General features: G+C 35.8%; 1 protein-coding gene across 2 annotated transcripts; it reads left to right on the top strand.

The window, feature by feature from the left end:
• Nucleotides 1-101: 101 nt before the first annotated feature.
• On the top strand, nucleotides 102-13,653 carry LOC113697938 (uncharacterized). 2 transcript variants are annotated; one of them, XM_072058367.1, is made up of 12 exons: nucleotides 102-574; nucleotides 2,640-2,707; nucleotides 3,634-3,717; nucleotides 3,885-4,178; nucleotides 4,408-4,547; nucleotides 5,604-5,658; nucleotides 7,095-7,277; nucleotides 8,186-8,347; nucleotides 10,741-10,934; nucleotides 11,861-12,011; nucleotides 12,534-12,699; nucleotides 13,203-13,653. In XM_072058367.1, exons 1-12 carry the CDS (start codon nucleotides 196-198, stop codon nucleotides 13,271-13,273), a joined length of 1,947 nt encoding a protein of 648 aa, XP_071914468.1. In that variant the 5' UTR covers nucleotides 102-195; the 3' UTR covers nucleotides 13,274-13,653. The 2 variants fall into 2 exon arrangements, with proteins under 2 accessions (XP_071914468.1, XP_071914467.1); XM_072058366.1 differs by having other exon boundaries at nucleotides 104-574; nucleotides 5,627-5,714.
• Nucleotides 13,654-15,284: the final 1,631 nt, after the last annotated feature.

Raw genomic sequence — 15,284 nt, forward strand, 5'->3', positions numbered from 1 at the left:
TCAAATCAGCACTAGTAAAAAAGTATAGGGACAAATTTAGCCATTTTCTCCGCTAAAATAAAGTTAAAGGATTAAATTGGATTAAGTGTAAAAGTTTAGGGACTAGATCGGTGATTTTTCCCGCGAAATGATAAACATGATAAACTCACAGGCTCGTCCATACCAAATTCCCTCTCTCTCAATCTCACCATAATCATGTCCTATTCAGAGCTCTGCGCTTCAATTTCTCTTTCTAAAGCGAAATCCCTTTCTCCAGGCCCACCATTTTCATCGAATTCTTCATCTCCGACTACTTCTGTCTTTCTCCACTCTCCCTTTTCGTTTCCTCTCCCCACCGCCATCTCCAGCCACCACCACCTCCACCACCGGCCTTTTTGCCGCACCGGCAACCGCCCGAACCTTTTCTGCAGGGACTCACAGGTCTCCGGCCCCAAAGATTTCGAAGAAGAGGATAATAAGTTGTCGGATGAGTCTGACGTTGACGACGAGAGCTTCAATGTTGAATCAATGGAAGTCGAAGCCAAATTCGCTGTTAAAGAATTCTCCGACGCTTTGTCTCGTCAATTGACCATAGGTTTTTTTTTTCATTTTTTCCTTCATTGTTGGTTTTATTCTTCTTGTTTTTGTTTTTGGTTTGGATGAGAGAAGAGGAGGGAAAAGAAAAAAATAGTGATGAAGAGCACCAAAATTTGTGTTTAGATTGAAGGATAATGCATTTTCGAAGTTACTAATTTTAGTTTCTAATAAAGCGCAAAAGAAGACGATGAGCTCTGTTTGGGGATTAAATGAGCCTTAATACGACGTGAATGCTGCTGGATAAAAGCCGGCCTTTCTTTTTGGTTTGGAATTCAATATGTTAAATCTAAGAGTAGCATTATGTAATTTACGAATTTCACGGGATTTACTACATCTTGAATAAAAGGTAAAATTTGTTGTTGTTGTTGTTGTTGTTATTATTTAGATAATAAAATAAATAAAAATGAAACATCAGTTCTACAGAAAATTGTTTCAAATATTCTGTATCTTATGCAGAGCAAGAAGAGTTGAAATAGAAGTGGGAAATTTTTTATTCTGTTATAGGATTTCGCTGGTTGGTTTTATGGTTTATTTTTAGTATTTCACACAAAGAGTATAGTTTGTGAATTTTCTATAAATAGTTAACTAGCTTTTACTTGATGCAGTTTAAGTCCTTTTATGTGGCAAAGTGGCTAACCAAATGGAAGACCTGATTAGTTTCTGCATTTACTTAGGATTTTCATCTCTTATGTTCTGCTTTCTCATTCTTCACTTAGGATTTTCATCTCTTATATTCTGCTCTCTCATTCCCTCACACCCCCTCCTCGTTTCTTCCCCTTTTCTAATCCCTATTATTGTTTGTTAGCTTTATGTTCATTTAGGCAATATTTTTGGTTTTAATCTAGTTTGAGTTAAATAGATGGTTCAAGTGGTGTTGTTTCCGTTTTGCTTTTCATTTTCCTCTAGTTCTGACTGCCAAAAAACATTAAAACAAAGCATTGGGTAGGGAAACGTATCTGGTCGGCTCGGGTGAAATCTGTGCTCAATTATTTGCAAAATCTCAACCTTATATTACATGTATTGATTTCTTTAGGGCTACTATGATTCAGTTTAAAGGTTGGATGGAGAAAGTACATGGTTGTTGTCTGCATTTTTTCCTGCTGTTCTGCAGTTGTTTCTTTCAAAAGTAGAGTTTAAAGGATAAATTTTTACTATGGATTAGGGTTGCACTACAGATGGTTCTTTTTGACTCCTTAACTTTGGCTATAGGAAAGTATCCTGACTTTCCACTTCAATGGACGGGGCGACAGTGGATGGAGAAAAGAACACTTCCCTGCTGTTTCTCATTTTCTTATCAGTTTCTCCAAGAACTATAGTGGAGAAAACAGTTACTACCTTTTTTTAAGAACGTGTTTCATTGAAGCTGACTAGAGAACGATAAAATTCAATTTTACCTAATTGTTTCTTGCTCTTTAGGACTGCAATGAGGAAATACAGCTCTGATATAGAAAATAGGACTAGTTACAAACAGAAATGATTCTAAGGTCTTGTTTGATAACCCAATTCAACACTTAAACTTAATGGAATCAGATCTTAACATATTCAGACCATTTGATAATAAAAAATTGAACATTTAAATTAATTAAGTGGCACTGAATTTTCTAGGCAAAATTTGCTCCCAAAATTAAGTTATAAGCTATTTACTTATCATTTAATGTGATATGCATTGAAATGTATTAGATTTAATACTTGACAATTCAATAACTTAATGGATTCAGACTTCAGATTTCAGACTTCAGTTTTCAAACTTCAGTTTTATTAAATGTACGCCAGGCCAGATTTAACAATTAGTAATGGTTCTGAGACCATGCTGAAGCTAGACACTTTGGAGATGTAATGGATTCAGATTGAATAAAACTTGAAGCCTTCCTGGTTAAAGTTATATATCTTTTGAAGCCTTGAAGCTGGTCATCTGTAATTTTTCTCATTCATCTAATCACATTGATAGATGCTTTTGCTGAAATCGTCATCCAGGATATACTGATGCTTTACGTCTTTCTTTTGTCTTTGGGTACCTATTTTGGTCTCATTTGTTGACGTACCTTTGACTTTGTTTATTTCAGAGGATGATCCTGTTGATCAAAAGGAAACTAGCATAAAGAGGAGAAAGCATAAAAGCAGTGCTAAAAATGTTAGTATTTACCATCTTTATGTGAGACTAGTATCCCCGGTTTATGTTGTTCTTGATGTCTTCTTTAATCCTTTTTCTCACGTTCTTCCTTTTTTTTTTACCCCCCTTTTACTGGGTTGAAGTTTCAGATTGAAAACATGTAAAAGTTTGCACAATATAAGGGAGGTTTCGAGTACTGATTTTTCAAGAAGTAAATCCAAAAGGAAAAATCTAATTCACCACAATATTCTGTTCAGTAGTTTTCTTGTGGTCAACTGATGGCACTCAGATCAGGAATTGTCTTTTCTTCTCATAAAATTCTGTTTCAATTTTAGTAGTAGATTGGACTTCAAGTGATTTTGATGGCTTCTAAATCACAGGATTATTGGAAAGAGAATTGCTAATATTTTTTACAAAAAGATAGATTGAGCATATATACTGATATAGGGTTGCACAAGTTGATTTTGGAACAATTTGATACTTATATAATTTTGAAGTTGTAGAGAAGCAGTGTTGTTTGGCATGTGTAGCTTACAATATTTTGCAGTCAGTTGTGTAGCTTTATAGGCTGGAAATCTTCTGATCATTTTCTATAAGTGGAAAGAAATCTTAACCCGGATAAAAGAACGAAACATATTAAGGTGAGCAGTGGCATCGTAAATGGATTACTAAAAGTTAAAGTGAATAGATTGTAGCAAAGAAGTTCAGAGAACAGTTGTGTTCTGTCCAATGGACCATTGTGAATTTTTGTCATAGTTTAGTGTCAGTTTATGGTGAAATATTTGAATGCTGAGATTTAGGGATGGGCTGCTGACTCCAATAAATTTGGTGAAGATTATGTTTATTTTTCATCTTTTCCATTACTTGATAGCTGTTACTGACTGAAATTGAACATTGATTGCTTTCCTTTCAATTTTTTGATCTAATTAAACCAATTGCATCTGCAGATCCCTGATCATCTGCTTCCCAGGGTTACGATTGTTGGAAGGCCAAATGTTGGTAAATCAGCTTTGTTTAACCGCCTTGTGGGGGTATACCATCATCCTTGTATCATATTGCTAAGTCTACTGGTTCACTGGAAACAGAATTTAAAGCTGCTATTACTTGACTGTGAATGCTTCTGCGTATGGAGTTTGAGCAGTTCTTTCTTCTCATTTTAAAAATTGCATTCTATGTGGTTAATTAGTATTTTCTTCAGGGAAACAAGGCCATTGTGGTGGATGAACCCGGGGTTACTAGGGATCGTTTGTATGGTAGATCCTTTTGGGGAGATTATGAATTTTTGGTCATAGATACAGGAGGCGTGGTTACCATTTCCAAGTTGCACGATGATGTTATGGAAGAATTGGCTATCTCAACGACCATTGGTATGGAAGGCATACCACTTGCCTCTAGGGAGGCTGCTGTCGCCAGGATGCCGTCAATGATTGAGAAACAAGCCACTTTTGCTGTGGAGGAATCATCTGTCATCATATTTCTTGTTGATGGCCAGGTATAGTCCAAAATTCTGGTTTTCATAATTGATATAGTAGGTAATTTGCTTTTCTTCTTTTGTGCTTCTTTCTGTCAAAGAAATTGTATTTGTAAATGAAGCGGATTTGAACAACATGCTTGCTGAAACTATTTCTGAATGGTGGTCTGGAGGACAATAGTTGGTTTATATTGTTAAGCAAGCAACCCTTGTTTGTTTGTGGGCAGACAAAGTAATAAACTCTCAACAGGCAGGTCTCACTGCTGCTGATGTTGAAATAGGAGATTGGTTACGAAAGAAGTTCTCGCACAAGCATATTATTCTTGCAGTGAACAAGTGTGAATCTCCAAGAAAAGGTAGCATGCAAGCATCAGAGTTTTGGTCTTTAGGGTGAGTGTCACCTTCCTTGCTTAGAGTTTGCGGAATTGAAGCACATATACCTACTTTTACTTTTATGGAGTCAGTTTTATTCTGATTTAATGTGTAGGAAATGGTAAAAAAGGCTAGTTTATTTTCAGCTTTCTCTAAAAGCTTTGTGTGAAGAGTGGCAACATATCTCCCCAAAAATGGAGCCTTTTATCATTGCAACTAAAAATGAATTCAGAGCAAATGCAAGTAACTGTTTCAATTTTCCAGGAGCAAATTTTGACCATCACATAATCCATTTTGCTTTTTGAAGGCAACCAGTCCTTAGATGAGTCATATAAACTCCTTTTCTCATTTTTGAACTCCAGTGGTTCTGAAAAAATTGTCTGCTTTATGTCTGCATACTTGGTATACTTCAGTTCTGAAATATTTTGGCAATTGAAAAAGATTTGAGAAACAAAAATTATAGTCATGTAAAGGGCTTTTTCTTCGCAATGGATGTCATCAGGTCTGTGTTTCAGTTGCTTGATACGAAACAAAAATGCCAATCCATTGATACCATCCCTAACCAACTTGCCTTTGTTAAGTTTTCTACCAGAAGGGATTTAAAAGCCCTCCCTTGGCTGTCCGCCCTGTGTCCAAGATCCCACTCTTCCAATTAAAATTCCTGAGGAGGTGCACTAGTGAACCCTTCTGGTCTAGATGTATTCTCACCCTCTAGCCCCTTCTCGTTAGAGTAAGAGAGCATAGAAATAGTGTAGATGTTGTCTTATTGGTTTCTTTTTTTTGGAGGGGGGGGGGGTTGGGGGGAACTAGCCTTGTCATATAGAGTCTAAATTCCTGGATAAGTAAAAGAGTTAGCATGCTCTGTTATGGTTTTGCTTCTTGATATCTGATGTTTGCATAGAAATCTATATTTGTTATCTGCTATTTCCAGTTCAACTGAGGTTTTTTCAAACTTTTGTTGCCTTGTATATATCCTTTTTCTGCTACTTCTGTGTTAGCATCTGTTGTTAAGGACTTGAATATGGTGTATGGTCTGATTTATTATTCATTTAATCTGTTTTGCATGGATGATAGCACTGATCTGGTTGATTTACTAGGTTTTCGCCACTTCCTATATCTGCTATATCAGGTACTGGGACCGGAGAACTTCTTGATTTTATTTGCTCAGGATTAGAGAAAATTGAGGTACCCTTTTAGTAGTATCAGAAAGTTGTTGCACCGTCTCTTTCATTGGCTAACGTGCTTTGTATTGCATATGATGCCATAATTGTTTTTTTCTCATTATATGTTTGTTTCATTGTTAAGAATCAAATATGTTGGAAATGATGTGAGTTAATCACATGTTGCACAAATGTTATTTTATTACCTTGAGATGGGCTTAGTTTATCTGTCCTCTTTTTCTTTTTCTTGGAAAGCTTGGTGGCTTTTTTCGTCATTTGATTTTATAGAGAAAAAATTGGTTACTTTGACTTTGATTCTCATTTTTTCATGGTAAATTATGATATTTTGCAAGTTGATTTGTTTTTGTGGGACTGGTGTAAAATAGATTGAATAATAGATATAAATTGAGTCAAATTATAATGAACAATGAAGAATTTTATCTAGAGAATTTTTTGTTGAAGGTTTTTTGTTTAGAGTGGACAAAGGACTGCTGTTTTCAGATATTTTCAACTGAAAGCAGTTCTGTGTATAGTTTGGGTGGTAAATATTTTTTTTCTTTAATTTACATGGGAAGTTATCAAGTAAAGCTTTTGAAAAGTAGGGTTCTGTAGTGACAGTTCTGTCATTGCATGGGTTGCTATTTATTGTCTTTGCCAGCTGGACTTCTCGGATTTAAAGACTGAATCTAATTTTAAATAAATGGAAACTGAATAAAAGGGAATCTGGCAATTACGTCTAGGGACTACTAGGAGTCACGGCAAGGAATTGCGCCTTCATGGTGTTGTGCATAATCTGAAATGTAAATTTTATTTCTGCTAAAAGTTTTCTTTGACAATAAGTGACATCGCCGTTTGTAATGGAGATCGACATTATGGCCACTGGTTGATTTTAGTTCACTAGGAAGAAATCTGCTTAGTGCATCAGCTTGGCTATTTAAACAAATGAGCCTAAATCCTAAGCATTTGACCAGAGTCCTTAGGAAATAACAACAAAAAAAGAGCTGGAAGTGGATGAGTCATACAAGTAACTCAAAAGCTAGTGTAGCTTGAAATAGCTAAAATTGAGCAAGCAGCTTCTTTTGAGCTGGAGTTTGGTAGTGCTTTAGGTGTGAGAATTAAAGAGTTAAGTTTCAGTAAAACTTCAAATAAAGTCTTCAGATTCTGCATCATTCTCCTCTAATTGGAGAAACTTGGCTTCAATTTTTGAAGTGTGTAAGTATAAAATCCAGTGCTCTTTAAATTGAACAAGTAGCTATTTTTGGACTTGAGCTTTAGTAGTGCCTTAGATCCGAGAACAATCTAAAGTTCTGTCATGGATGGCTGAACAATGTTTAATATCTTTTTATCACTAAATATATGAAAAATAATTGGAATAGTTGGTTGATCTTGTGATGTCACTTCACAGGACTATGCTGATGTTGAAGGGAAAGAAGATTTTGTTCCTGCAATTGCAATTGTTGGCCGACCAAATGTTGGTAAAAGTAGTATTTTGAATGCCTTAGTCAGAGAGGACAGAACAATTGTTAGCCCAGTAAGTGGAACAACACGTGATGCTATTGATACGGAGTTCACTGGACCTGATGGCCAGGTTTGTCAGCTTGACATATTGCAATGTAGGATTAGCTAAATTGATTTTCAGATGAAAAATGTGCTAGTACAAAGCTTAAACATTATGCTGGATACTTGTTTCTTTCAGGGTTGATATTTGAGAGATCTTCTATTCCAAGATAATTTCAGATTTTTTTTTCTCCATACATGCACAAAATAGTCAGTTACATGGATTACGATAGCTTTCCTGTCTGTCTTTTATATGCACTGCTTGCCCCTAATTATTCCTATACTGGTAATGAGTACAAGTTTTGATTCCAAAATAGTTTTTTCCATCTGTCATTGGTTGGAATTGCTTTGATGGCCTATGTTTGCCACCTGGAGCATGTCTGATCCTGAATCAATCATCAATTACATTTAGTAGAAACAGAAAAAGAAAATGTTGAAATTTGGGAATCTTCTTTCCTCACATTGAGGCAATTATTTATTGTCTTCCTCGTCTTTCTTCATGAAAGCAGAAGTTCTTTTAGGATGAGTGCAAAGAAAAATAAATGCCTTCCTTGCAAGACAAATGCCAAGTTCAATATTTGTCATGGTTTGCTGATGGTTGATAGTTAGCTTGCTTTTCTCTCTGGCATTAGATTTTCAACCACTTTGTGAAATTCAGGATCTACTTGCTTCAGTGAGCACCATCTACCTTAGAACTTTTAGTGTTGTTAGTCAACATAATTCAAATTTGTGAAGGAAATTGGTCTTATTTTTTCCCTCAATATTATCTTCAGTACTTTATTTTTGGAGCTTACAGTTGCACTTCAAATTTTCCCAAATGATCTAATTACTTCGAAAATTTGCTGCGTTAGAAATCCTTGAGAAAGTAGATTATTGTACTGTTCTTTCTTGTGTTTTTCTTGTCAGTGGAGGAGATTTATAGTTTCCCATTTTCTCTAGAAATTTCGGCTGATTGACACGGCTGGTATAAGGAGAAGGGTAGCTGTAGCTTCATCGGGCAGCACCACAGAGGCTTTATCAGTTAATCGAGCATTCCGTGCCATTCGTCGTTCTGATGTTGTGGCTATTGTGATTGAAGCCATGGCTTGTATTACGGAACAGGTAGATTACGATACATTTCAGGGTTTTTATTGGTTTTGGTGATGGTGCGTTGGTTTGAGAGAGCAGATAGATGCAACTTTGATAATTAGCTTTCCTGTTTCCGCCACTGTTCAAAGCTATTCTGTATTGGAATATTATAATGAGTTGGTTTGAATGGTCTCCTACTGGTCCAATTTTACCATTGTTACCATTAACAGTCTTTTAGGTCAATTAGACAAATACTAAAATTACTGACATACGAAGTCACACAATACTTAACTTCTTAGAAAGAAGAGTAACTAATACGTTCAAAGTCCAAAGTCCAAAGTCCAAAAGATATTCTCAAGTGCACTGTTGTCTTCACCATCAAAAGGTTCAATTCCTAACGAAGGGCCTAAGAATTGATGGCAGGATCCTTTTCTTATCCATTATCCCTTGTTATGAGGGGGTTCAACCAAAAACCAAAATCAGCAATCTAAGGCAGGAATTAGTCCACTAGGTTCTTATACTAGTTAATTTTTCATTTTGTGTCAGCAGTCACTTTTATTTTCTTATTATGAGAAGAAAGAGAAACGAAGTGATTAGTTGATTGTTATGGTAATGGTGGTCAGTCTTAAAAAAATTGTGAAATGTTTCAAGAAGCAATGAATTCATCTTTTTCTCCTGCTTTTCACCATCAAATAGATGCAACTCTATTAAACAGCACAAGTTACCTAATTGAACATTCAAAGAAACTTTTCCTTCGTTGGGTGATCAGTATAGCACTTTAACACATAAAATAGTTCTTATATTCATCCTAATCTTATGCATTAGTAGGTCACATAATGCCCCTATAGCCACAGACCAATTGTTTCTTTTTGAAGCTCACCTCAGTACTCAGTTTCCCATAAATGGATTAAATGGTCTTGGAGCTTAAACCTCCCAAGTATTGCTGTGTTTTGCTGCTAATTTTGTTTACTGGAATTGATTGAATTTTCGTTGACAATTTGGTTTGTTAACTGGATAGTTTGGAGAGCTCTAAGTTGGAAAATATATGTGACTAAAATTTGAGAATTAGAAGGCCGGCAGAAATTAGGGAAGAAGCAGAAGAGGGAGGAGACAGGAGGGGGAGAACCTAGGCGTCACACCTAACAGAAAAAGAAAGTCTCCCGAAAACTTTCTTCTGGAGATTCCCATCTTCCTAAAGCTATTACCACAGATATTTATAGAGGAAAGACATCTTAGGAATATAGCAAATGACTATTACCTAACAATGGTTATCTATTCCACTTTTTCGCAATTTCTCCAACATTAAATTGGTTGCTTGTATTTGTTTTTACTTGAATAAATAATGCTGACCTCCCCTCTAGTTTCTACAGAAGACATAAGACAGCCCCTCCAGATTGTGAAATAACAAGGACCTTCCCTGCATATGTTTTGCATCCAACATTATTGATGTAAAATATATTAAGACAAGTTTACCTTCACCATGTTCACGTCTTCTTCCCATGTTGCCAGGAACCCAATAAAGAAAAATAGGTGCTGATCGTCAAATTAAATGCAATAAATTTTTATTTGTTTTTTCAATTCCATAAAGGTGGCAAATTATGTTATAGTGTCAAAAGAAGAACAAATGCAATTATACTTCCATCAAATAAGGAAACACCACAGATTTCTTTATTCTATGTGAATAGCACTTCGGAAAAACCCCTGTAGCTGGTTGTAGAACAAGCTGGTCAAACTGAAAATAAATGAAAATATCAAAAATTGAAATGTGAGTTATGCTGATTATTGAAGTTTGTATATAGTTCACAACAATAGCTTGACGTTCGAATGTTGCATCAACCTTAAGATTCCTTCAGATTAATTACATCTAAAGCAAATTGAATTGAGATGTTTGAATTTGGTTTTTATTGGGTGGAGTAGTGGCAGACGGATAGAGTTGAGAATGGGATTGGCATGTGTGTGTTATGGAGGCTGGGGTTGTGCTATTATATCACTTGTCTAAAAGTAAAATTTTGCAATAAACATTAAAATTGTAAATTTAAAGGCATTTTTTTTGGAAAATTTTTTGTATATGTGACTACACTTGTTATATGCCGTTCATTTGTTAACCATATTCGACGTTTTTTATTTATATGACAAATAAGAGCGGAGGTTCCTGTTATTTTCTCAATCTAGAGGAGAGGCCTCTGCCTTTTCTAAAACAAGAGGGGAGGTTAGTGTAATTTACTGTTTCTATCTTTATGGAGTTGTGTTTTCCTTTCAATGGTCAACATCTTGTTCTCATGGGTGACTGGCTTTTGACTATATAAGCTTAACTGCTTGTTTTGTTAAATATCAATGTAAGTATATTGGACTCGCTGACTTTGAGATTCATGAACTGTAAAAAACCTTTTTGAAACAGAAAACAGTTTATTGTGTGAATTTTTTAGGATTACAAGATCGCTGAAAGGATAGAGAGAGAAGGGAAGGGTTGCCTGATTGTTGTGAACAAGTGGGACACAATTCCGAACAAAAATCAGCAAACTGCAACTTATTATGAGCAAGATGTAAGAGATAAGCTCCGTCTTCTCAGCTGGGCACCTATCGTGTACTGTACTGCAATAGCTGGGCATAGTGTTGACAAGTATGATCTTGAGCTATCTTGATGAGAGTTTCTTGACTCCTGTATATCTTTGGGAACTTCATGAACAAGTTTGAATTAAAGTTACAGAATTATCACTTGATAAATAGTTGAAAGCTTGGAACTTGGAAAATACTTGTGCTATTCAACGTTATTAAAATCGGATGTATGTAGATTGGTTTTATAAAGGTAAACTGAATTATCATTATTTTTCACTGGACTCTATGTCTGATTCTAAACAACTTCATGATTAGCAAATGATTTAACTGGAATCATGACAATCTGCCACATAAGAGGACTCTTACAGATCTTGCACCTGTGCTCGTTTGTCATATTTGTCTCTGAATTTTAGAGTATGTCTCTATTGATATGTGTTGAGGTGAATGAGATGAAATCAAAAAAATTTTGGAACCTGAGGTGTATATGAGTTTCTTTGCAGACTACAGTTTGTAGAGCATTACAAGATGCACTTGTTTGTGCTTGCTGAGTACTATAATCTGCTTTTGAATTATTAAAATTACTCCACAAGCTTCCCGGGCTTGATTATGGCATTCTGATTTGGTATCCTGTTTGAGGGACAAGAGTTTGTTTTGTTCTTCAATTTTGCTTTCTATTGCAGGGTATTTTTACTGAAGTCAGTCCCTTCAACCAATTGATTGCTCCTTTCTCATCCATCTTGAATATTTCATCTTTCTTTCTTTCCTTTTAACTGCAGAAGAGCTTTTTAGGTAGTTCGATAATAGTAATTAAGTGAGATAATCAATAATTTGACTTATTTATTTACTGTTAAAATTTTGTTACATGTAAAGATACAAAAGTGAAACCTCTGAAGGGAACTGCACGGAAAAAAGTACTAATCGACTAAACTGGTTTCCATCTTTTTAAAAATTTGATTAGTTTCTGCATCTAAATGGTTGGACTTGTTTCAGAATCATTGATGCTGCTGGTATGGTTGAGAAAGAGCGAAAGAGAAGGTTAACTACAGCAACACTAAATCAATTGGTGCAGGAAGCAGTTGTTTTCAAACCACCTCCAAGGACTAGAGGTGGCAAGAGAGGACGTGTTTATTATTGCACACAGGTACTTGCACCAAAACAGATTTTATAAGTTGGTTTTCTAAAACTGTCATTTTTGAATCTAAATGTGTTGATGTCGAGCTTTGCTAGAAGTTTGAAGTCTCTAAACTCTGAAGTTCATCAGGAATTCCATATGAAAAAAGGGAAAGATTTGGACTTGAGTTGTAGAATGTTTGGAATTGCAGTTGAATCATTTTGTATCCTTTGTTTCAGGGGTTTAACTTAGCATAGATAAGGTTTATTTGACACGACAAAGTACATCGGAATGTTTTAAGACAGTAGAATTGCTTAAGTTTTTTATGTAACATGGCTAGAGAAAGACTCTACTGCAAGGGATTCGTCATATGATTTGGTATATTTCATTAGCCTTTATTGTGTTGGACGCATTAATGAAGTGGAAAATGCATGTGATTTGTTAAGGCTGCCTAGAAATTCACCAGTAATTTGAAGCTAAACAATTTGACCAATTTTATTTGCATTAACCCAATCTATCAAACTTATGTAGCTATGTTGATCTTATTCACAGGCAGCAGTTAGACCACCTACATTTGTCTTCTTTGTAAATGATGCAAAGCTATTTCCGGAGACATATCGCCGTTACATGGAAAAGCAGCTGAGATCAAGTGCAGGATTTTCAGGCACTCCAGTTCGGCTTTTATGGAGAAGCAGAAGAAAAATGGAAAAAGATGATAGTAAGCATACATATATCTGGTTATTTATTTATTTATTTATTTTTCTGTCTCATGAATTTTCCGTAAGTTTCCTTTTCTATATATATATATTTTGCATTTCAAGATACACTTGACAGATTGCTTATTTTGGTTTAACCTGGGAAGGAGGTTGAAAGGAATATTAGATTTCAGGCAAGAATGTCCTATTCTCTTTATGCCTGGGGTGGTCTGGAGGGAAGTGTTTGACCTGATATTAAAATGGAAGTATATCTTTTCTTAGCGCATTCCATTAGCTGATTTTTTGCTTGAAGGAAATGGAATTCCCAAAAAATTAACAAATAAATAAAATAAAATAAAATGAGAACGGGCCCTTGGGAACATGTTCTGCACAGGCATGCTGTTTGAAACACCTGTCGTGGTTTGTTTTTATGATTTGCTTCCTGAGGTCACAGATGCCCACCTCTTTGTATTTTGGACTTCAGACAGTTAGCAGACTGAATTGACCAAATTCATTTTTATTCCAGGGAGGCCAGCTGCAACAAATTTTGCCCAAGAGAACTACATTTCTGTTGATAGAAGGTTGGCTGTAGCTTAGCTGAACTTGCAGTAGCTGTAATTTGGAAAGAACAGAATTATATCTAAGTTTTGACTGGATTCACATTTAGCATAGGAGATCCAGTAAAAAAAAGTCCTACTTTAGAAGTTTCAACATGAGAGTCCGACATAAAAAGAGTCCATTGTACTGAATTGTGTTGTTTAATTTAGTTGTCACTAGTCTACAATCTTGAACTCTCTGATGAAGAGATGTAGAGGACCTGATTTTGATTACAAGCTGGACAAGGAGTTGAGGACATTCTGCTATGTGTCGACTTTTGCAGGGATACATGTTCAAATGTATTTATGAAGCCCTACCATGTGAAGATGAGTCAAGATCTCTATGTTTTTTTTCAGCAAATTATACTGTTCTTTTGTTTATTTCACAAATGGTTCTCATTTAATTTGGATGGCATATGGGTTTTTCATATAAAATGTAGATTTGTGTCTTGCTTGTTGAATTTGGAATCGATCTAGTTTGATTGGGTTAGGCATTCAAGCCTGATAAATTATTTTGGGTGAGAGTCAATTTAGGTAACTTTCAGCTTGTATCATGTAACGGAGTAGAGCAACCTACAATTAAGTAATTGGTTCTGTTCTGATTTATTAGCTCTGCCCATACATCATCAGTGTTTCGGGGAGCCAATGTTTTTCCATCAAATGGGGAGTCTGGTTGTACAGTGTCCGAGAAAGCTCAACCAGCGAGGCTGGAGGCTTCATCTGGGCTCCGAGTATTCATTTATGAGCTTTCTTGCCCTCTATGCTATTATGCAACTAAATGATCATTTGGGAATGTAGTTTTCCCACTAACAAAAGAAAAGAAAGAACCAAAATTCAGCTTTGACTAACAAATGCATTTGAGTCAGTTATAGCCAATTGAGCTTGAGACTTAAAAGACGTAAACCTTAAATGTAAGAGAGCAGTAACGGGTCTGAATGTACTTCTACACGAAAGCAAAAGCATCACATTTCAAATAGGTTTTTAAGCTCCATCAAATATCAGGGGGAAAAAAAGAGAAAAAAAAATCGCCCCTAAAGGCAGAAAGTTGATGTAATGCTGCTAGAGCTGTTAATCGGGCTGAGTATTGGGTTGCTGAGCTTAACTCGAGCCAAGCTCGTGCTCGGTCGACTAAGCGGACGAGTTTTGAAATATGCTCGGACTCGACTCGCCAAATGGACATGTGGCTCGAACTCGAGCTCGTGCAAATTAACTCCAATAAAAACTTATAATTTTTAATTTTTATATTTTTGAATTATAAAATGACATATATAACCTTTCTTATCAAGCCTAATCGAGCTACTCGGATAACAAACGAGTAGAGCTTATTCGGCTTGTTAATTAAACGAGCAGAGTTCGAGCTCAACTCGTTTACTACACTTAACGAGCCGAACTCGAGCCTTATCAAGTCAAGTTTTATCGAGTTTTCAAGCTGCTCGTTTCATTTAACAGCTCTAAATGTAAATGTTGCTGATGTTCTCTCTCTTTTCCGTGGTCTGTATGATTAGGTTGGGGGTCACTTGATTGACAAAATTTTGATTATAGGATGCAAAGTTTGATAATTTGGTGAGTTTTAACTATTTTGTGGATTTTTGAGGTATTAATTTCGTAAAGAAGAGAACTACTCTTTGGAGCTTTATTTTGCTAGGAGTTTGTTGTTAATGGATAGATTGTAGGGCCATATTCACTGGTTCCATGCAGATTTTGTTAGTCTATGCAATGATCAAAGTGACTTTTGTGTTAGTTGCTTGCTTAGCGAGCTTATGTCCGGTTGAGCATATACCGTTTACATGACCAAAAGCTGAGGAAGTATGGAAATTTTCACCCATTAGATGAGATGGGATGGCCTTTACGAGAAAAGATGGAATCTGTTGGAATGGTGGGAAGGTGTGATGTGTGCCAGACACAGAAAAGGAGCAGAACATATTGCACTAACAGTGAACATTATGTGGGCAATCTGGAAGGAAAGAAATAGTTGTCAATTCAATAATGAGAGGACCTTTTATGGTTACTGT

The sequence above is a fragment of the Coffea arabica genome, chromosome 7c (assembly GCF_036785885.1).
Source record: "Coffea arabica cultivar ET-39 chromosome 7c, Coffea Arabica ET-39 HiFi, whole genome shotgun sequence".
Taxonomy (NCBI): Eukaryota; Viridiplantae; Streptophyta; class Magnoliopsida; order Gentianales; family Rubiaceae; genus Coffea; species Coffea arabica.

Coding starts and splice junctions, on each gene's coding strand:
- LOC113697938 (XM_072058366.1), top strand. CDS start 196: ATGTCCTATTCAGAGCTCTGCGCTTCAATTTCTCTTTCTAAAGCGAAA. Junction 3,718..3,884: donor TGTTTAACCGCCTTGTGGGG/GTATACCATCAT, acceptor TATTTTCTTCAG/GGAAACAAGGCCATTGTGGT. Junction 5,715..7,094: donor CAGGATTAGAGAAAATTGAG/GTACCCTTTTAG, acceptor GTCACTTCACAG/GACTATGCTGATGTTGAAGG.